A 22,415-nucleotide genomic window follows, 5' to 3' on the forward strand; every position below is an offset into this window, starting at 1 on the left:
TGCCCTTGCCCCGCCCCCATCCCAACCCCTTCCCCAAAGTTCCCACCTCAACTCTGCCCCCTCCTTGCCCTATTCTGACTCCTTCCCCAAATCCCCGCCCCAGCCCCGCCTCCTCCTCTGAGGGGGTTATGTTCCCACTCCTCCCCCCTCCCTCTTGGAGCTTGCTACGCTGCCAAACAGCTGGGAGGTAGGCGGAGGAGCGGAGGAGGAAGTGAGGCGGGGGGGAGGGGACCTTGGCTGCCGGTGGGTGCAGAGCACCCACTAATTTTTCCCCATGGGTGCTCCAGCCCCAGAGCACCCCAGAGTCGGCGCCTGTGCTCCTGGCAATGGTATTTCAGCACCCTACGAAAACCCAACATGTCCATTGGGGAGAACTTGCTACTTTTACTCCATGTAGTGGGGCTCCTTCCTTTTCCCTGCCCCGCCGCATTGCTGAGAGACACCTACCCTGACCGTGGCGAGTAGCAGAACGACATGCTCTAGCCACTGCCTGTTTCAGGATGGATCATCCAACCTCTGCACTGGGCTCTGATTACTGCAATTCCCATGATCCCGGGCAGGGGAACAGCAGTGAGTGACGGGGGAAGAGAAGTGACGGGGGTGGGGCCTTGGGGAAAAGAGGTGGGGCAGGGGCGGGGCCTCAGGGAAGAGGCGGGGCAGGGGAGGTTCCGGCACGCCAGCTGGACTGTCTGATTTAAATATTACAAAGTTGGCAACCCTAGTTGCAAGACAGTTTGGATTTGTCTGTGTTATAATAACTAGGCCGGGAAGGAATCGATTTGAACTGGTAAATGTCAGTACACGTTGATTTCACCGCCCCCCGCCCCCTCCCAATGAAAAACATTTCCCTCGATAAGCACTGAAATGCACCGATCGGCAAAGGAAGAACAACGCTGCTGAAGTTCTTCTTTGAGTTTGATCGAAGGGTCTTTACTGTGTATATTCTGGGATGTTGACGGATTGTCTCATAACGGCATTAAAACTTTAACTGGGGGAATCTCAACATCCACTGTCACTAAATAATTGTTGTCTGACCCCTGCACTGTCTGACTCGCCCCTTCCCCCCTCATTTTCTGCAGCTGTGAACATTTAAATAGATCAAAATAAAAAAATGCTGAAACGTCAATGTTATCCATCAGAATTATAAACCAGTAACTGAATTCGGCCCAGCCCAGTTAGACCCCGTCAGGCCCTGCTCTGAGCTGGCCTCCGGCACAGCTTGGGAACAGACAGCCCTGGGCACGCTCAGGTGCATGGGAGTGGGGAGGGGAGGGGAGAGACGGTTGTGGCTGGACCTGGGGAAGGAATCCTGGGGAAATTCCCTTTCTGCTCCCCCAGCTCTGTGATGCTGCCACGCTTGCCTGCCTTGGCTGGCCCATCCCCGCCGCAGGCTCTGGGCTGCACATACCCTGGGAGGGCTGGGCAGAGGGGGCAGCTGGGAAGCAGCATGGAGCAGAGGTCCGGAGACCTGAATGGACAGAGCTGAATCTGGCGGTTTAGCAGTTAGGGCCAGACCTACAGCTGGATTCAGCCCATCCAGGGTTACGTGGCCCGGGGCTGAGGGCTCCCTGGTGCCAGCAAAGCAGGTGCCAAGGTGTCAGCCACTGGGGGATGGGTGTGGGAAGCCTCCCCTCTCCTCCCTGCACAGCAGGGCTGATGCCCAGGCTTTCCCTGCCACGTCTCTGGAGCCCAGACAGCACCTCACACACAGCAGAGACCCAGCGTCTCTGCCCAGCCCCACCCAGGGTCTCTCAGAGGTCCGTCATTCGGAGACACCGCTGGCCAGGGCAGGCTGCAGACAGCCGGGCTGCGGCATGCGTGTCTCAGGCACACTTGCCCTTGCGAAGGCAGAAGGGAAGCTCCGGAGCCGGGACCAGGATGTTGCTGAAGATGGGCTGGTAGTTTTCGGGCAGGGACTGCGGATTCTGCGCCATCATTTCCAGCACCACGTTCCGGACCTCCTTGGAGACGTCGCCCCGCAGATCCAGCAGGATGGAGACGTGCTCGTCGCTGTGGGGAACAGGAAACCAGAGACTGAGACACCGAACCCCTTCCCTGCTGCTACCTCCTGGGCCCTGGGGGCTCACCCCGGTGCTCACACGCGGGCCCTCCTCTCAAACCCACACACCCCTGAAGTCCCCCTGAAGTGACTGACAGCACGCTGCAGAGCCTGGAGTGACGGGTACTGCACTGAGGGAAGAACCCCACAGCATCGTCTGTTTCCTCCAGGATGTACAAAATTCACGGCTGTGAAAAACATGTCATGGACCATGAAATCTTGTCTCCCTCGTGAAATCTGGCTACTGTAGGCAAGGGCGGATTTCCAGCAAGGCACAGTAGGCATGTGCCTAGGGGTGCCAGCATTCTAGGGGTGTCTAAAAGTGAAAAGTGGGTTAAAAGTTTCAGTTTTTATGGAAAACACAAAGGTCAGTGAAGGCGGGGGGAGGGGGGGCGCTGAAGATGCTGTTCCTAGGTGTGCATAAGGTGTAAATCTGGCCCTGATTGTAGGGGGGCCGTGGTATTGCCACCCTTACTTCTGTGCTGCCGTCAGAGCTGGGCAGCGGGAGAGCAGTGGCTGCTGGCCATGCAGCCAGCCCAGAAGCCAGAGTGGCTGCCAGCAGCAGTGCAGAAGTAAGGATGGCATGGGATGGTATTGCCACCCTGACTTCTGTGCTGCTGCTGGCAACGGCGCTGCCTTCAGAGCTGGGTTCCTGGCCAGCAGCCGCCGCTCTCCAGCTGCCCATTCTGAAGGCAGCACAGAAATAAAGGTGGCAATACTGCAACCCCCTACTAGCCTTGCAACCCCCTACGTGACCCTCTTCTGGGTCGGGCCCCCCATGGTTACAAACACTGTGAAATTTACAATTTCAACATCTCAAACCCTGAAATTCAAGCGTTTTGAAAGGCTCTGACCATGAAATTTTCCAAAATGGATCATGACTTGGTAAGGCCCTAGTCATGCGGCTGCATCCCTCCTTCTGCGTCCGGTGCGCGGGGGCAGGCTGAGGCGCCCGGCCAGCAAAGCCGCAAACCGAAGCTCGAGCATTTGTCGCTAAATGATGAACTTTTTTCAAAAGCAAAATCACCCTTTTTTCATTCTTCCAAATGTTCTCGTTTGGGCTGATTTGGAATATCGAATGTCGGCCATTTCGCTTCTCTCCTTTCAGCCCTTTGGCCCCTGAGCACAAGTGAATGAAAGGAGGAGTGGGGGCTCTTCAGGGAAATGATTTTTCTTTTCTTTTTTTCCCTCCATTTTTTGTTTGGTGCTGGGAGTTTTCAAACCGCCCTCGCCGCCGGAAGAGTCAGAGCGTAGCACAAGGAAAGAGAGGGTGGGATCCACCCCTGGCCTCCAGTCATTGCTTTATCTCGCATGGGGCCAAAATGAACAAAAGGGGGCAGGGAGCCCAAAAGCTCAACATTTGGAAATAAAACCAAACTCTTGTGAAAATCATGGCACAGCAGGCACCTGGCTCTGGGCTGGGCTCAGCGGAGGGGAAACAATCTCCCTAGGAGCCAGGGGCTGCTCTCTGCCCGTCTGTGCCACTCCGATTCGGTGACTCTCTCCTGTGTGCTGCTCACAGGTGAGCCTGGGTGGAGTGGCCAGCGCCAGCCGGCCCGTCCGTAGCTGTGCCTAGAGGCTCTGCCCTGTGGCTATCAGGGATGAACAGGATTGCGAACTCCTCTGGAGAGGTGCTCCAGACGCATGCCATGGGGTGGGGGTTCAGGCTTACACGGGAGACAGCCTGTGTGAAGGCAGCTCCCGCTACTGGCAGGGCAGGACCGCCCCATGGCCGCCCCGTGTAACGGGCCTTTCCCGCCGTGCTGGGTTTGGTACCTGATGTCGGGGTATTTTGTCATAAATCCCAGGACCTCCAGGCTGAGCAAGGCTGGGTCCTGGAGGCGGATGAGCTCCTGGAGGGCGAATATCACCTCGAGGGTCTGCTCACTCTCGGCCAGGCCCTGCAGGAAGGAACCAGCCAGCACAGGGAGCGTCAGGAGCAGGTCAGGGACACAGCGCCGCCCCAGGGAGCCACAGAGCAGCATGGTGCCGGCAGGCTGGCCCCCAGCACCGGCTGGAGAGAACTCACCAGACACGCTCAGCACCCAGGCCCGATGCCCATGGGTGCAGCTCAGTGTCTGTCATAGACTCTAAGGTAGAAGGGACCATTATGATCATCTAGTCTGACCTCCTGCACAACACAGGCCACAGAACCTCGCCCACCCACTCCTGTAACAAAACTCTGACCTATGTCTGAGCTATTGAAGTCCTCAACTCGTGGTTTAAAGACTTCAAGGTGCAGAGAATCCTCCAGCACCCCCGGGCTGATGTGCCCACGCCTGACCCCTCCACAGGCCTAAGAGAGAGGTGATCCAAACTCCCGTAGCCAGCGCTTGGCTCGGCCTAGCATCGAGAGGGCGCCTCCTAACCCGAGCTGGGCAAGATGGTTAGCTGCCGAACAACGCAGGTTTAGATTCGTGAATCTGTGTCATGGTCACCGAAGAGTTTCGACCGAACCGAACCGATGGAAAGGTTCCAGGCATGTCGAAAGGCAACGTTTCGACCCGACGAGAAAAACTGGTTTCGATTTCGGGCATTTTGATAAGAGGCAAAGGAAAGGAGGACGTGCGTCACAAAACAGCCGGAGGCGGAGGAGGCTGTATCAGCTTAAGCCCGGTGGGTAGCATGCGCCCCTAGCGCGTGGGAGATCCAGTTTCAGTCCCCCCAGGAGGGGTTTGAACTGGGGTCTGCCCGGTTGCAGGAGTGCCCTATCCAGTGGGCTATGGGATATTCTGGAGTGGGGCTGTCTCAAGCTGTGTTACTTTGTATATTTCAGTAGCCCATGGAGCAGGGACTTGGGTCTCCCACATCGTAGATCAGGGCTGGGCAAACTTTTTGGCCCGAGGGCCACATCGGGGAATAGAAATTGTACGGGAGGGGCCATGAATGCTCATGAAATTGGGGCTGGGGTGTGGGAGGGGGTGAGGGCTCTGGTTGGGGGTGTGGGATCTGGGATGGGGCCAGAAATAAGGAGTTCAGAGTGCGGGAGGGGGCTCCAGGCTGGGGGGGGGGGAATAGGGTGTGGGAGGGATGAGGGCTCTGGGATAGGGCTGGGGATGAGGAGTTTGGGGTGCAGGTGGGTGCTCCGGGCTCAGACCGAGGGGTTTGGAGGGCGGGAGGGGGATCAGAGCTGGGAAGGGGGTTGGAGTGCAGGAAGGTGTGCAGGCTCCGTCTGGGGGTGCGGCCTCTGGGGTGGGCCTGGGGATAGGGGGGGTGAGGGCTCTGGCTGGGGATGCAGCTGAGGATGAGGGGTTTGGGGTGCAGGAGGGTGCTCCGGGCTGGGACTGAGGGGTTTGGAGGGTGGGAAAGGGATCAGGGCTGGGTCAGGGGGGTGGGGCGGGAGGGAGGCTCAGGGGTGCAGGCTCTGGGCGGCACTTACCTCAGGCAGCTCCTGGAAGCAGCAGCATGTCCCTTCTCCGGCTCCTACGAGGAGGCGCGGCCAGGTGACTCGGCACGCTGCCCCGTCTGCAGGCACCACCCCTGCAGCTCTCATTGGCCGCGATTCCCAGCCAATGGGAGATGCGGGGGTGGTGCTTGGGACGGGGGCAGCTTGTAGGAGCCAGAGGAAGGCCATGCCGTTGCTTCCGGGAGCCGCACGGTGTGGACCCCAATCCTGCTCCCCGGCTGGAGCGCTGGAGCGGGACAAGCCCCAGACCCCACTCCCCAGCAGAAGCTCAAGGGCCAGATTAAAATGGCTGGTGGGCCGGATCCGGCCTGTGGCCCATACTTTGCCCACCCCGTCCTAGATCCACCAGGCGAGAGTTGTTCTTACACACTTTCCCTGGCCCCATGATCACCCACTGCCAGTGTGAACGACTGTGAATTTCCACTGGGGACGGCAGCAGACAATTCCCTCTCCCTGTGTGGCTGAAACGTTTCCGTCTGCCTCCACCTCAGCCGGCCACCATGACCACCCACCGGCGGTACTGACCCGCAGGCCTGACCTCGCCTCTCTGGGGCTGCAGCTTCCCTCACCAGGTTGTGGAAAAGCTCCCGCAGCTGGGAGGCGTCCTGGAGCAGCCGGCTGGAGAGCTGGGTCCGCTCCTCGGCGCTCCGGCACACCATCTTCTTCTCCATGAGCGCCCGCACGTAGTGATTCATGACCAGGTGCTCGCTCTCGGCCAGCAGGAACTAGACTCCGGCAGGAGGGGAGAGCGGGAGACAGTGAGACAGGAAGGGGAGAGGGGGGACCTGGGGCAACCGTAGCCAGCAGCAGCGGGGACTGAGTGGGATTCCTGCCAGGCAACATGGCAGCACAGGGCAGGGAGCCACGGCAGCCCCTGGCACCTCTCAGCAGCACCTGCAGCAGCCTGGGCATCTCCGCGTGAGGAGGGCAGACGGGCCCGGCTCCACGGGAGGGGAAGGGCTACGTGTCTACAGCAGCTTGGCTGGGTGGCCTACGGGAGGGAAGAAGCTGCCGGGTGATCCCGGCAGGAGGGGGAAGGAGCGCGTAGGGCACCCCCGGGGGTGGCGCCGCCAGCACCGGGGTGCGATTCGGGCGGCTGAGCACCGGGGGCATCTCCTGGCAGTGAACTGAGCTGTCTCCCAAAGCTGAAGACCCGAGGAAGAGCTCCGGGGAGCTGGGGAGCTGGTCTCACTCACTTCCAGAAGCTAGTCCCCCCCCCCATCTCCCCAAGGCAGGTGCGACGCCCCATCGGCCGGGACAGGCCAGGAGCCCAGCAGGCCTCCTGTAGGTTACAGACAGCATCCGTGCCTGCATCTGTGGGGCGTGGGGAGAGCGAGCCCTCCGGCAGCCGGGCACTGCTGGGGCCAGGAAGGAGCAGCTGGGGCAGGTTATTTCAGTGCTACCCCCGCCCCCCACTTTCTCCCCTCCTCTCTCCAGCCCCGCCCTGCTCCCCCCAGCCTCCTTGCTCTCACTCTCCAGCCCTGCTCCCTTCCCCGTGGCCGGGCTGTGCCAGCTGACTCCATTACCCACGCCAGTGTCTGGGGGTGGGGGGCAGGGCTGGCTTGCTCTCCAGCCCGTCCCTCTGGGGCCACCCCTTGTGCCACTGCTGCTCCTGCTGGCGGAGAGCTGCTGCCTCCACGGTCACCTGCTCCTCGGAAAGTAGCCAGGACGCAGGAATGTGCTACCTTGTCCGGCCCCTGCAGAGGGGCAGCTCCAGTCTGAAAACCAACTGCTCTGAGCCCCAGAAGGCCAGCTCCTCCCCGGGTCCCACTGGCCCTGCTCCCAGCCCAGCAACGGGCACAGGGCTAGTGCAGTCCCCGTGGGAGGCATCAGGCCTCCTGGAGCTCCCCAGTGTGCAGGGGCCATGCTCAGCACCCCGCCCCTCCCAGGGCACAGCCTGCACCCCGCCAAGGGGAGCCAGCCACACCAGCTCCACGCAAATGGCTCGACAAGGAGAGGCCCCCGGCGCCTCTGGAGCGCCGTACCGTGAAGACGGGGTTCCTGACGTGGGAGAAGTCTCTCATGTACTTGTCGATCACCTCGCACATGCTGTTCACCAGCTGGGCCCCAGACAGCCACTTGCGGGACGGCAGCTGCACGTACAGGGGCTGAAACATACACAGCACCCACAAGGCGTCAGGCGGAGGCTCAAGCCCATCCAGCTCGGCTTGCTCCCGTTCCACTGGTACCTCAGTGGGGTGTTAAACCGCAGCTGCTCAAGACAGGTATTTGTAAATCAGCAAGTCCAGATAACTTGCATCCAAGAGTTTTAAAGAGCTGGCCGAGGTGCTTGCTGGCCTGTTAGTGTCGTACCCCTCCCCCCTGCACTAGCAGGACAGAATGGTGCCCTGGGGAAAGAGACAGCCAAGGAGAAGGCAGCTCGAGCTGGGGAGGGGCCGGGGGCTTGGAACCCACTCAAAGGGTCAGTTGGAAAAATCTGTTCGAGAAGGAGCCGACTTGAGGTGCTGAGCTAGCGGGTGAACTGGATCCTGGCTAGGAGGGGAAGTGATAAAAATAACAGGAGAACAAATGCAGGGAAGTGGGAAGTGAGGAGGAGGAGGAAGGAAGGAAACAGGGAAGCTTGCAGGTCGGAAGAAGCAGTAAGAACTAGAGCTGGGTACGTGAGCAGCCCTATTAGAGCAGGCCGGAGAGGGAAATAAAATCTCCGGCCACGCTGGAGAGCGTCTCAAGGCAGAAAGGAACGGCAGTGGGACCGGTGGGGCAGGGGACTGAGCGGAAAGCTCTGCTGCCTGCCGCCAGATCCTGGAAGCAGCAAACGAGACCCACCCACAAGGGCCCTAAAGGACATGGCCAGGCAGAGGGACCGTTTGAACTTCTATCGATGGATACAATTCAGACCTCCCTAGGGGGACCAGATGGCCTGATAAAATCGGGACCGTCCCGCTATTTAGGTGTTTGTCCCACGTCCCGACTGATCTTTGGTCGGGATGCAGTTTGTCCTGATATTTCGCTCCGCCGGCAGCACTGGTTTTTTTGTCGTTGTTTTTGCTCCACCGGCGGACACCCCCCCCCCCCCCCGCAATGTGTCCCAATATTTTCTTCCTCTCATCTGGTCACCCTAAAGGTGCCTAATGGACACGTGAGGGCCGGCGAGGTGAAGAGGCCCCGCCTGTGGATAAACTCAGTGGAAAGAGGTCCAGGCACAGGAATAGCGAATCTACGGAGCACTTCAAGCCGAAGAGAAGCAAAGAACAGGCCAGGACTCACAGCCACGGAGAGGAAAAGCTGATCTGCTCTGAAGTGACACAGGCTATTGGTAAGAAATGGCTTTTGTTCTTGTTGACAGCACTGCGTTTGGTACTAGCGGCACAGCGCGCACAGAGCTTCACGAGTGGGTAAGCAGTGCTGTGGTGTAAGTAGTAGGGTTTTGCAATAGTCTAGATTATTTATGCTCCTGGTACAAGATGGGAGTTTTCCCTTATAAAGTCCTGAGGATTTAAAAGGCTCCCTTTTGTCTTGGTTGACTACCTCTCCTCACAGCGCAGCCTAGCCTCGCCGGGTCTGTGGGGCAGCACATTCCTGTCCATTCTCTGTAAGTTTGGAGCAGTGGGAACGCTCCAGACGACTGGAAGAAAGCTATCGCTCTGCCCTATTTTAAAAAGGGTAAAGGGGCTGACCTGGGTTGCTATCGCCTGCCATCAATTGCGAGGCAAGATAATGGAGCAGCTGATACCGGACTCAGTAGGGAATGAAAGGAGGGTAATGTAATTAATACCAATCAACATGGGCTTCTGGAAAATAGATCCTATCAAAACTAACTTGAGCTCTTTTGTTGATGTGGTCGCACGTTTGGTTGACGAGGGTAATGGCGGTGCCGTAATATACTTTGACTTTTGTGAGGTGTTTGACGTGGTACTGCACAATGTTTGATTAATAAACTAGCCCAGGGGTAGGCAACCTGTGGCACGGGTGCCGAAGTCAGCACGCGAGCTGATTTTCAGTGGCACTCACACTGCCCGGGTCCTGGCCACCGGTCCTGGGGGGGCTCTGCATTTTAATTTAATTTTAAATGAAGCTTCTTAAACATTTTAAAAATCTTATTTACTTTACATACAACAATAGTTTAGTTCTATATTATAGACTTAGGGAAAGAGACCTTCTAAAAACGTTAACGTGTATTACTGGCACGTGAAACCTGAAATGAGAGTGACTAAATGAAGACTCCACACCACTGCTGAAAGGTCGCCGACCCCTGAACTAGAATGATCTAAAATGAACAGGGCCCCCATTAACCGGGTTGAAAACTGGCTAACTCCAAATGGGGCTGTAAACAGGAAATCGTCACCTAGCAGGGGTGTCTCCAGGGGGGTCCTGCAGGGAATCACTTCTTGGCCCTACGCTGGGCCTGCAGCCCCTCCTGGACGGGTGTACCTGCAAATCCAGCAGCAGCTCCTCCAGCAGCAGCCGGCAGGCCTTTCTCTGGGCCCTGTCCAGCGCCGTCTGCAGGGAGGAGGGGATTTCAGCGGGCTTGGCCAGAGATGCACTGCCGGGGTGCAGAGTGGAGATGGAAGAGCTGGAAGGAGAAAGAAGGAGCTGAGGGATGGACAGCTGGGGCAGAGGGCCTGGGAGAAGGGGAGCATGTGCTCTGGGGAAGGGGGGGAGGAGCTCTGGGGAACAGGGAGTGGAGGGCAGGGAATCAGGCCTAATGGTGGGGACATGGGCTCTGGGGAAGGGGTCAGAGCCAAGACGGGAGTGCAGGGGCTTTGGGGAAACAGTGGGTCTCGTGTCCCTGGGGGCGGGGGCTCTGGGGTAGCAGTGAGGGGGATCTGTGGCCAGTGTGGGGGCCGTGTGCTCCGGGGAAGCAGTGAGGGGGGGGGATTTGGGTCGTAGGGAAAGAGCTGCCGGTCCCCTGCCAGGTTACCTCAGCGCCATGTTGTTGTTGAGCAGGGCCAGCAGGTAGGAGATGTAATGCTTGGGCGTGGATCGGTCCTTCTGGTGCTCCTTCCCGCACTCCCCCAGGGCCTCTCGCAGGCTAGGACGCAGCACATGGGACCGTGAGGGCTGGCAGAGAGGGGACCGGCCCTGGAGCTGGAGGGCACCAGAGACTCTCTCTAGGGGAGCCCTCTGCCTCTGGCAGCAGCCGCTGGGGGGCCCGGGCTTCCCTGGGTGGGTGAGGCAGTGAAACGGGCTCTGAGCCCTGCACGGAGCCCAGCGGCTGGGCAGATCAGCCTGGTGCCCGTCGGGCATTGCACGGCTTGGCACGTGCTCAGCCTGGGTGATCCAGCCTCCGTGGTGCTGATGTCTGGAAGCTCCTGGCGCGGAGCGTCCCAGTGCAGGGGGGCGGGTGCTGGGCAGGCTGGAGCACAGGGCCCCGATCCTGAATCAGCTGGACCAAGCGCTGCTGAGCAGTCGCCAGGTAACTGCCTCCCTGCAGGACGCAGCTCAGGGAGCTGGGGGAGGAGGGGATGTATCCCGCTATGACGAGGGTCACGTTTCCTCATTCCTAGCCTCACCCTGCCCCACCCACCCATGCAGGGGCCAGGGCACGCCATGGGGCACACCTAGGGCTCCCGACTCCCTCCCACGCAGCAGCCAGGCTGTCCCCGCTGTGCCCCACATAGCGCCTGCAGGAGGAGGCCAAGGAGAGCAGCGCCTGAGCACAGCTGGGGGGTGGGGTCCTAACAGCCGGCTAATACCCCCCAGGGCCGTAAGGTCCATGGAGGGCGAGGGGCTGTGGAGGGGTACCCGGGGGGGGTCCTTAGGAGCCATGGCACGGGGCTGGGGGGACGTGGGCTGAGTACCCAGGAAAGGAGTGCTCAGTGAGGGCAGGATCCAAAGGGGGCCCCGGCCCCTAGGTGCCCGACCCTGGAACAGCCCAGCACTCCAAGACACTGCAGTACCCTGGCCTGCCCCCCACCCCCCGAGATGGGCGGCACGGGATTCCGCCAGCCTTTGCCATCCTGGCCTGGAAGGCAGCCTCAGGGAGTGGGGTGGGGGGGCACCCCAAGGACACCACTGACCTGATCAGAAAGGCCTCCAGCTCGTCCATGGCCATAGCGTAAACCTTCTGCTGCAGAGAGTCCGCGACCAGGGACGCCACCCGGATGTTCTCATCCAGCATCTGGGCAGGGAGAGCAGGAAGTGGGGTCACTGGCTCCCCCCACGTCCCCGGCTGGGGCTCCGGCGCTGCTTGCTCGGGAGGCTGGATGCCTTGGCCCCCAGCTCTGGGCTGGCTGGGCTCGCCCCTGTGCTGCCTCAGTGCCAGGCAGGGCAGAGGGCAGAGGAGGTTGGTGCTGCTCAGATCCTCCAGGGATCTGAGAAGCCATGAGGGCAACCTCCCTAGCCCAGCACAGCCCAGCTACCGCAGGGGAGAACCCCCAGCCCAATCAGCACAGGAGCAGCAGGACTGACCCTCCAGCAGAGTCACCTCCCGAGGGGGAAAAGGCAGGTCCTCCGGGGTGCCCAGAACCGGGCCAGCCCAGTGCAAGGTCTAGGGCACGAGCATGGAGGGAGGAGCAGGTGCCCCAGGGTTCCAGGTGACCCCTAGCGATACGGGCCCGAGGCACAGAACAGCTCTGCAGGCGGAAAGCCCGATGTGCCGAGAGCGCTCGGGTAATGAACCACGGCTGGGGGCAGCACCCTGTGCCCTGCCCAGCTCCTCACAGGGCACGGCCAGGCCCCTTGCCCTCCTCTGCTCCCGCACAGGGCACTCCCAGCCCCCTGCCCTGCCCTGCCTGGCCTCACAGGGCATTCCCACCCCGATGTCCTGCCTGACCCCCTCACAGGGCCCTCCCAGCCCCCTGCCAGGCCCCCTCACAGGGCACTCCCAGCCCCCTGCCCCGCCCTGTCTGGCCTCAGAGGACATTCCCACCCCGATGCCCTGTCCAACCCCTCACAGGACACTCCCACCCCCTGCCTGGCCCCCTCACAGGGCACTGCCAGGCCCCTTGCCCTCCTTTGCCCCCTCATAGGGCACTCCCAGCCCCAATGCCCTGCCCTGCCCTGCCTGGCCTCACAGGGCACTCCCAGCCCCCTGCCCAACCCCCTCACGGGGCTGTCCCACCCCGATGCCCTACCCGACCCCTCACAGGGCATTCCCACCCCGATGCCCTGCCCGACCCCTCACAGGACACTCCCAGCCCCAATGTCCTGCCCGACCCCCTCACAGGGCTCTCCCAGCCCCCTGCCCAACCCCCTCATAGGGCACTCCCACCCCGATGCCCTGCCCGACCCCTCACAGGGCACTCCCACCCCGATGCCCTGCCCGACCCCTCACAGGACACTCCCAGCCCCAATGCCCTGCCCGACCCCCTCACAGGGCTCTCCCAGCCCCCTGCCCCGCCCACCTGCATGACGATGACAGGCAGGGCAGACTGGAAGAAGCCCAGATGGTCCATTTCTGGTTCCTCCTCTCGGAACCACTCCTTGAACTCCACCTCCAGCGTGCGCCGTATCCACTCAGTCACGCTGGCCTGCCCGCCGGGAGGACGAAGAGGTGAGACGGGAGGCCGGGACCCTGTTCTGCTGCAGGAGCTCTGAACGCCCTGGGGTGGCCACAGCCGCCCTACTGCTGAGACTGCAACGGGGCTTATGTTTAAAGCCGAGCCGCTCTACAGACACACGTGCGCAGTGAGATGGGGCTGCCCCCTCAGGGGCAGGGTGAACATTTGGGATTATTTGCTCAAGGGGCTCCTGAGATACGGCCCATCCCCCTCTCCCCCAAACTGATCTGCTTTCCCGTAAGCCTTGGTTTGCAGAGCTAGAGGAAAAGCTCCAGGCAGGATCCACGTCCAGCTACACTCCCTGCACCGCCTCTGCAGAGCCCCCATGCCCGGGGCCAGGAACCGGCTCCCAGCGCCGTTCACTCAAAGCTATTGGACTCCCTGCCTGGTTCTAGGGAGTGGTGCCCAGGGCTGCGGTGAGCCAGGCCTGGAGCGCCAGCTGGATTCAAAGCAGAAGGGCACGAACCTCCAGGGGCCACACCCGGCAGACCTGACCCGTGTGCCTCCCTGCGTGCCCTAGCGCCCGCTAGTGGAACACCCGGGTGTCTCCCACCACAGGAGCCTGTGCCCACGGGGGAAGCCAGGGGATGGGGGCACAGCAGGAGAGCTGAGGGGATGGCTCAGGCTGGCGGGTAGGACTGTCTCTCCAGGCAGCACCACCGTGTGCTGGGAAAGGAAGCATCCTGCTGACGTGGTGCTGAGGGAGCGGGCACAGGGCAGGCAAGGTCGGGGCATGTTCGTTAGCTGGCGCGGCTCAGGGGGCAGCAGCGTTTGTCTCTGTTCCCCCGCAGTCGCTCCAGCCTGGGGGGTGAGGCCGTGGGCTGGAGGGCGCGCAGGGCAGAGAAGCAGCTCCAGAGTAGGGCACAGCTGCAGTGACAGAGGGGCTGTGCCCATGGGGGGCAGCTGGGGAAGAGGCCACAGTGGAGGCTGAGGAGGAAAACTCTGAGCAGCGAGAGCGGTTGGGGAAACTCCCCGTTTGCCTTAGCTGGGAGCTGGCAGAACCCTCCTGAAGGGTCGCAAGAACTCGTGGTGGTGGGGAACGGCGCCAAACGAGCCAGAGCCTGAGTCCGCCCAACCCAAGCGCCCGCCTCGTAGAACTCAAGGCCTGTGTCGCGCTCAGGCCTGGTAGACAAGAGATCCGGGTAATCCATTAACCAAAATGGGCTTGTTGGAAACGAAGCCTAATTAGTGCACAGAATAATGAGGGGCTGGGCTGTTCCACCCACTGCTCCCTTGGGGGCCTCCGAAAGACGCTGGGGGTCAGCTGGCAACAGAAAGAAATGGAGGGAGTGGGCTTCACCCTCATGGCTGCCACCCCTGCTGTCTCCTGGGCTCCCGGGATCCATCGTGATGTCATTGTGCCAGAGGTCCTGGCCTGACCGGGCCAGAGGGAGGGACCCAGATCAGTCCCGAACACCAGCTGGGAGGTGAGAGTTTGTCACCCCCCTCCTCAAGGTGTCCTTTCCTTCCCTCTTGAATTTCCTCTTCCCTACCTCTCTCCTCTTCCCTTCTGGCCCGTAAGAGTCTGGCTTAGCCGGCCGACGCGGCAGAGTTTGCAACGCTGCTGTTAGCCGGGGACCAGGGAGGCAGTTAAAAGCAATGCCCTGCACAGCCCGACGCTGATACCAGCTTGCCAGCTCTCGGAGCGGCTGATGGGCCCGTGGGCTGGGCCCGTGTTTCTCCAGCAGCCAGGCTACCAGGGAGAATCGGCACCCGAGACACATGCTGCGTTTTCTCTCTTTGCTGTTCTGTCCTCTCCCGTTTTGTGCGTCTTGCTTTGTCTTCTCGCAAACAGGATCAGACTTTACCAGCAGTGGCAACAGCTCCAGCCCATCCCTACTAACTTCTGCTCTTTGCCCCGGAAGGACAGTTATTCCCACCTTTCCACCCTTCCTTCTTGTCTGTCTCTTTAACCAAGGGTTACAACAGTTGTCACTGCTGAATTTGCCGTGGGACTAAGCAGGCTGAGGTCTCTGTGTGCCAGCCCACGAGCCTCGTGTAACGCTGTCTAAGACTGGATATTAACACAGCTGAACCCCGGGGCAGCGGAATGGGCTCTTCCTAGCCCCGCCATTGCAGGGAGCTTGGCACGGGGCAGAGGGTGAATGAACGGGGGAGGAGGGGCCCAGCAGAGCACACAGCGCTGGGGGGGGGGGGCGGGAGAGACACACTGTCATGGCTTGACTCTCAGGTTTTGCTAGGCCCGAAATGGGTAACTGTAGCCTGGCGTGGGACGCTTGCAATCACATCCTCTCCAGCTCACTCACCTTGACTTTCCCCACGTATTTCCTCTCCATCTGCTCCACCACCTCTGGGGACACCAGGGGGCCCAGGGTTGACACGTCCACCTCAGGGAGAAGGTCTGGGTGACCCATCATTTCCGGGCTGTGGGTAGAACAAGAGGAGCCAGTGAGTAACAATGTGCTCCAGGTGGATGGATGACTTCCAGATCGAACTTCCACATGCCCACGGGTGTACACACACACACACACACACACACACACACACACACACACCCCTCCCTCTCCGCCAGCCCAGGGCTCCTCGCACACACCCCGAGCTCCCCGCCCAGCCTAGCACTGACCTCTGGTACACATGCAGAACCCAGCTGAGGAGCATGAAGATCTCTTGCTTGTCCAGGTCCCTGCTGAGGATGTCCTGCAGGTGGTCGGAGAGGCCCTGGTGGTACATGCGGGTGCAGATGCTGAGGATGTCGTAGTGAGGTGGGCAGCACTGCACCATCAGGTCTTTCACCACACGCAGCTCCACCAGGATGTCACTCTGCAGTGTGGCCAGGTGCCGGCCCAGTTCCGGGCCCTTCACGTCCACATGAGCAGCCTTGAAGTGGGCAGCAGCGATGGTCTCCTGCATGACCTGGTAGAACCGCTGCCTCCAGGCTTTGGGGCGCCCAGGGGCGGGGAAGTGGTGGGCATGGGGACCCAGCAGCAGGGCATCATCCACGCTCTCTTCTCTCTCAATGATCCGCACGGCAGAGACGAAGAGGGCCGGGTCCTCCCGCACCAGCCTCACGCCGCCGCCCACGATGCGCCACAGCTGCTGGGCCAGTGCGTCGCTCAGCTCCTGCAGGCCAGCGAAGAAGGACTCCACCACGCCCAGGGCCTGGTCGCTCGGGAGGCTGCTGCTGCCGTGCAGCTGGGAGGTGATGTCCTCCCGCAGGCGCTCCAGCGCCATGAGCCCGGCGTGGGCCTCCAGGAGCTGCTGGCCGTGGAGGAGACGGAGGGACTGGGCAAGGAGCTCGTGTACTGCGCGGAGAGGAGAGATCCAACAGTCTGGACCCCACGGGAGCCGGCGCCCGGCTGCTCTGCAGGGACAGCAGCAGGGCCCAGCGCCGGGAACATGGGATCCCATGCTCAGCGCAGGCGAGAAGGAGAGACACTCTCTGAGCAGGCCCCCTGGAAACCTCCTGTGGGCCCCCACAGGCAGTGTTAGCTGCCTGCCTGTGCCCGGCACCACGCTCAGGTGGTGGGGTGGACACGGGACAGGACTGGCACTCCCTGAGCAGGGAGCTCCTGGCTAGAAAGCCTGGGTCCTACTGTCGCCAGACAGGCAGCTGCGCTCCCAGGATGTGCTTGGCCAAAAGGGCCCAGACTGCCCAGGGCTCTGTGGGAGCAAGACGTGCCCCTGGCAGGCGCCGCTGTGCCCACGCCCCTCTCCTTGCCAATGCGGATGTAAGCAGAGTCAGGATGAGCTCTACCCTGACATCTGGTAGTAGATTATGGGGAGTGCAGAGTGGAAGTTTTCAAGTATTCGCATTAGCATTTCAGTTATTTGCATGGGCACTCCCACCCCACTTAGCATACCGCAAAGCAGCCTGGGATGGTTATTTTCACAGCTGTGAGAGCCCCAATTTCGTTGTTATTGGGGCAGGAGGAATGAAATGTTGTCACCCTGATTGGGTAAATGGGGAACTACAAAATTGTCTTGTGATGGGGGGTTTCATTGTCAGCTGGATAGCGCTTGCTAGATGGGGCACATGGGTTCCAAAACCCATTGAAAGGGCCTGGGCCCTGTACTAGGTGGTGCAGGCTTCTTGTGTGAGCCAGAAGCACCAGTTCCACCTGTGCTTTTCTCCACTGTGGAATGTCAGAGTTAATTTTTGATTCCCTTAAAAATCTAGATACAGGTTACTGAGCTGAACTCACTGGGGTTCCCCTACTAAGAGCTGGAATCACTGAAAAGCTGGACCTGCTGAGCTGAGAGCACTGAGTACTGTGCTAATGAGTGGGGGAGCCTGAAGCAATACCACGGAGCAGAGCAGCTGGCAGAGCGGAGTGGAGCAGTTTGTGCAGCCCTGGGTGAGTGGAGCCAAGCAGCTCGTGAGGACGGCTGGAGTGGCTCACAGGACAGCTGGTGGACCAGAGCAGCTGGCAGAGCGGAGCAGCCCACAGAGCAAGCGGAGCTGAGCTGTTTGCGGGGATGACTAGTGGAAGCAGAACCCCACGAAGAGGCAGGGCAGTTGGCCCCGAAACCACATAAGGTGCCCCTTTCTACCCAGGCTGGGGAGGGGGACCTCTGCAGAGAGACTCTTGAGCTCTGGGGCTGCACTGACCTGGGACTGAGACTTTGGGATTGTGGGACTTTTGGGACTGTGGGTGATTTGGTGGTTGCTGGACTCAAGGGCCCCGAGAGAAGGACATGGCCCAATTTGCTGGAGTGGGTCTTTGCTCATGGTTTGACCTATGAACTCTAGCTGAGGTATTTTCCCAATTTAATGCTTGTTGTTTGTCATGTATTAAACCTTTTCTGCTACACCAAGACTCTGTGCTTGCGAGAGGGGAAGTATTGCCTCTTTGAGGCGCCCAGGGGTGTGTGTAAGATTTTCCCAGGTCACTGGGTGGGGGCTTGAGCTGGTTTTGCATTATGTTGTGGGGAAGGGACCCCTAGGTATTGAAGCCGGCCCTTGCTGCTATCGTCTCGGCCCGGCAGAAGGGTTACACGGACTTTGTTCAGAGACCCATGTCCGTCTGCTGGGACCACGTGGCTACGGGGGCATAGCCAGGCCTGCGCCGTTGTGGGGCGACTCTGCGGAGCCCTGGGAAGCCTCGGGCCTGGGGATGCCCTCGTGGGGCTGGGTGCTCTTGCAGTTAGGAGCAGGGCTGGGCCGTCGCTCCAGCCCCCTGCCTGACAGCGGCCCAGGACCTGGCTCCTTCAGCCACCTGCGGGGCTCAAAGCCGGCAGGGCAGCCAGGCCCAGCGCCCGCGCAGGAGCCGTGCCGCACACCAGGGCATGCTGAGACCTGGCTTGGTGCCCCTTACCTGAGGAGAGCTGGGGCAGCGCCCGCACGACGGCAGCCAGCTGCGTGTGCTCCGTCACCACAGCCCGCAGTGGCGCCAGCCTCTGGAAGCCCTCGGCACTGCCCAGCAGGTGCCATCGCACGGCGCAGAGGTCCCGGCGCACGCTCCGCACGTCCCCAGCCGCCGAGCGCAGCTGCTCCAGCCCGGCGCTCACCCCCTCCAGGTGGGACTGCACGGTCGACTGGCAACACACAGGGCAGGGACGGTGAGCGATGCCCAGTCCCACAGATATGGGGGGAACCTACCCACCCCCACCACGCTCCCCCAGCCCCCCTACACGCAGCCCCTCCAGACTAACCCCACCCTACATAGCCCCTCCAGACCCCCCCACTCCCCTCACCCCACCCTACAAAGCCCCTCCAGACCCCCTCACTCCCCTCACCCCACCCTACACAGCCCCTCCAGACTAACCCCACCCTACATGGCCCCTCCAGACCCCCCACTCCCCTCACCCCACCCTACACAGCCCCTCCAGACTAACCCCACCCTACACAGCCCCTCCAGATCTCCCTCACTCCCCTCACCCCACCCTACACAGCCCCTCCAGACTAACCCTGCCCTACACAGCCCCTCCAGAGCCCTCACTCCCCTCACCCCTCCCTACACAGCCCCTCCAGACCCCCTCACTCCCCTCACCCAACCCTACACAGCCCCTCCAGACTAACCCCACCCTACACAGCCCCTCCAGACCCCCACTCCCCTCACCCCACCCTACACAGCCCCTCCAGAGCCCTCACTCCCCTCACCCCACCCTACACAGCCCCTCCAGACTAACCCCGCCCTACACAGCCCCTCCAGAGCCCTCACTCCCCTCACCCCACCCTACACAGCCCCTCCGGACCCCTGCCAACCCATAATTACTCTCTGATCCAAGGACTTCTTTATGGTAACTTAGTGGGAGTATAATGTGGGTGTGGGGAGCATGGGAGTAATACTGGGGGGCAGCGGGTGTGGGGGGGTGGTCATAATACTGGGGGAGGGGCGTGTTGGCACAGGGAGGGTCAGTGTAATACCGGGGGAGGGGTGGGTGGGTGCAGGGAGGTTGGGAGTAATAGCAGGGGAGGGGCAGGTGGCCGCGGTACTGTGTGGGAGGGGTATGTCCATGGGGGGGGACATGTCAGCGGGGGGAGGATGACGATTTAGGGGGTTGGGGAGCGGGCTGCCCCCTTCGGATGTTAATCGTGAGGTGCACATCGCAGCTACAGCCGCCGTGGCCCTGGGGGAGTTTGCCATGCCGTGGCAGCACCCAGAAATCCCCCCCCATTCTGTACCCACTCTCCTCCGCATGGCTCCTGGGTTTAGACATTAGAGCCAGTCCAGCCAGGAGATCGTCTCCGAGCAGAGCGAAGAACAGCAGCTCCATCCCCCGGCCTCCCCCCACCGGCTCGGCATCCCCCTCGCCCGCTGCCCCAGCACAGGAACTGCGGCGACCCCCTGCCTTGGCACGGGCCCAGGGATGAAGCCTGGGTCTCCGCTCATTCTGGTGACGAGCCGGTGGTGGGAGTGATGCTTATTGGTCAGTTAGCCCCCCCGCTCCTTTTTTTTTACTTTGAAAGGTTGAGCTCACAGGCCAGTAAGTCAAGTCACGGGCACGTGCTCAGAAAGCCTTGGCCTCTGCAGTGTCACTGTGATTCGGGACAGACGCGCCTTTTGGTCGTGGCCCCAGTTCAGCGCTATCCCTGCAGCCTGCGCTTGGTGTGGCGGGAGAGGTTCCAGCCGGAGAGCGCGGTCCTTTTCCTACAAGCCGCGGCTCCTTCCAAAAACGCCTCTGACTTCAGGCCTGCAATTTCTCCCACTAAAGGCAAGTTTCCTGAAAGAACCAGAAAAAGCCCTGGGCTCGGTTCTGGGAACGCTGAGCAGGGTCCTGGGGTGTTTTCGTGCTTTGTAATGGCTCCGGGATGTTTGTGTGCTCCCGCCGTGAACAATTCCAACCTACCTTGCATAGCACCAGCTGAGAATTGGTTTCGAATGGACTAAGTGTTAGTAAATGGCATAAGCTCCCCTGGGGTAAGGAATCCCAGGCCTCTCTGGGCCTAGGACCCCCTGCACTGAGCACCCACCTTTAGCCGGGATTGGATCGAGCTGTTCCGCTGGGCCTCCCGGCTCCGGTAGTGTCCCAGACCCTCCAACTTGTCCGGGCGGTAAAACACCCCCGAGGCCCATTTCAGAGCAGCTCCTCTTGCTAACTTCTCAGCCTTCTCCGCTTCTGGCCATTCCTCAGCTAGGGGCAATGTTATCAGTTAAGAAAACAAACCCGAGTCTCCTTCGCGGACAGGAAGAGCATTTCCACTCCAGCTGCTTCCCCAGGACGGAGGCACAGGAAGCAGGGTGTGGACGTACACACGCTTGCACACACGGACATGGGGACAGGGACAGACAGGCAGGCACACATGAGGCTGTGGGGACACACGGGCGCTCAGCTACCACCACGGTGAGAGACCTTATAAAATCCTAGAACAGTGAGCCTAAGGCCAGCCAGACGCACAGTAGGGGACGGGGACAGCCAGGCACACGTGTGCACAGGCACACCCCAGACACACACACATGGGGACAGCCAGACGGAGTTGCCAAGTGTCCCTCCGCCTGCCTGTGTGCACGGCCCTACTCCACACAGCCCCTCGAGGCTGCCCCAGAGCTCGTGCGCCCCGTGTGATGGCTGCGCAGAGCGCGGAGGTGCCCCGTGCCGTGGCTTTGCCGTCTGGGAGACGCCGATAAGGGCCTGCAAGCAAGGCAGTGACTCAGCAGGAAAGATACAGCCGCAGCTGGCAAGGGCTTAGCGAGCAAGCAGGGAACGCAGCAGGCTGGGGTCAGTCCAGTCCTACCCACTGAGCATGGAGCCTGCCCCTCCCCCGGCATCGCCCACCACTGCCTCCCCAGCAGCCGGTTATGGCCTCTCCCCTGAGCACCCGTGCCAGGGACGGGCAGCTCAGCTGAGCTAGGAACAAGGAGTGCCCTGAATGCTGCCCCAGCTCCAGATACAGTGGGGGAGAAATGCGGGTCCCCGAACCGGCCTAGAGGCATGTTGGAGGGCGCCTGGCCCTGGGTGTCTCTTCATGCTCCTAATAAGCCTGGTTCTGTGTGCCTGACTCAGACGGGGTCTGTGAACCAGAGCCGCCCTCCCCAGGTCCTACGCCCCTCGTCTGCGGAGCAGCGCAGACCCAGCCGGGGACCTGCCCTATCCCAGCACTGCTGCTCTCCTGGCCAGGCACTGACGATGCCGTGGGCGTGCCAGGGGCTGGCACAAGGTTCTTCCCCAAACTCGGTGCTGCTTCTCCCGTCACTTCCATGCCCCCGCATTGCCAGCAGCTCCCCCCACGCAGCGGCCCGTGGGATTGGCAGTAGTTATTGACATGGTGGCCACGCCTAGCGTCTGCCAGGGCAGGGCACCGCCAGGCCCAGGAGAGTGGCAGAACGGCAGCCCAAGGGCCTGGGGGCAGGAGGAGATGGATTTGTGAGGAACGCGAAAGAGCTTTGGGACAAACCGGCTGACACGGGGCAGAGGTGGCGGCAGCTTGCTGCCGGGTGGGAGCGCCGTGCAGGCAGAGGGGTTATTCACAGGGTCACTCGCGGGGCTGTGATTAGGGGCAAGGGGATGATGGGAAGGGAGGACGCAGGCTGGCTACTGGGGAAAGCTGCTTGCCAGTGAGGGGTTTGCCAGGCTGTGGAGTCACTTCCCGGGGAGCCCCAGTCCTGGGACATTTAAATAACACCGGCCTAACGCCTCGACACTGCACTGTAGGAATAGATGCTTTGCCATATAAACCCCCTGCCCCATCCCATCACTCTCTTCCCAAGGGCAGGGCAGAGGCAGTGATCCTAAACGTACCCAGATGGCAGGCAGGGGAGATGTACACCCCCCGGGGCAGGGGATTACCCCCATCCTCACTGCAAAGGGCAGGAAAGCCTACCCCACCCTGACTGTGACAGGTGACTGAGAACCCCCCCGGACTTGGAGCCAGGCTTCACCTCGGTCACTCCAGTGCAGGGAGTCCCTGCGTGAGCCCTGCGCCCCGCTGCCCTCCCTCGAGCTGCAGTTCTCCTTACCTCTGGGGCTGCGGGAGTTCTCCTCCTGCTCTGCAGACATGCCCATGGCTCCAGCCGCTGTGTGCAGGGTTCAGAGGACAGGGCTGGGCTGAAGAGAGGAAGCACAGCCAGCAGTTTCCTTCAGTGAT

General features: G+C 61.2%; 1 protein-coding gene across 2 annotated transcripts; it reads right to left on the reverse strand.

The window, feature by feature from the left end:
* Positions 1-209: 209 nt before the first annotated feature.
* EXOC3L1 (exocyst complex component 3 like 1) lies at positions 210-22,415 on the reverse strand. 2 transcript variants are annotated; one of them, XM_044987827.1, is made up of 13 exons: positions 22,288-22,415; positions 20,304-20,464; positions 18,205-18,424; positions 15,513-16,191; positions 15,196-15,313; positions 12,773-12,898; positions 11,447-11,547; positions 10,348-10,458; positions 9,858-9,999; positions 7,451-7,573; positions 6,035-6,190; positions 3,836-3,960; positions 210-2,010 (listed from the first exon to the last, which is right to left on the reverse strand). In XM_044987827.1, the coding sequence occupies exons 1-13, from the start codon at positions 22,331-22,333 to the stop codon at positions 1,824-1,826; spliced, it is 2,295 nt and encodes a 764-aa protein (XP_044843762.1). In that variant the 5' UTR covers positions 22,334-22,415; the 3' UTR covers positions 210-1,823. The 2 variants fall into 2 exon arrangements, 1 of the variants encoding a protein (XP_044843762.1); XR_006573603.1 differs by having other exon boundaries at positions 1,875-2,010; positions 5,991-6,190.

This window comes from Mauremys mutica, chromosome 14, assembly GCF_020497125.1.
Source record: "Mauremys mutica isolate MM-2020 ecotype Southern chromosome 14, ASM2049712v1, whole genome shotgun sequence".
Classification (NCBI taxonomy): Eukaryota; Metazoa; Chordata; order Testudines; family Geoemydidae; genus Mauremys; species Mauremys mutica.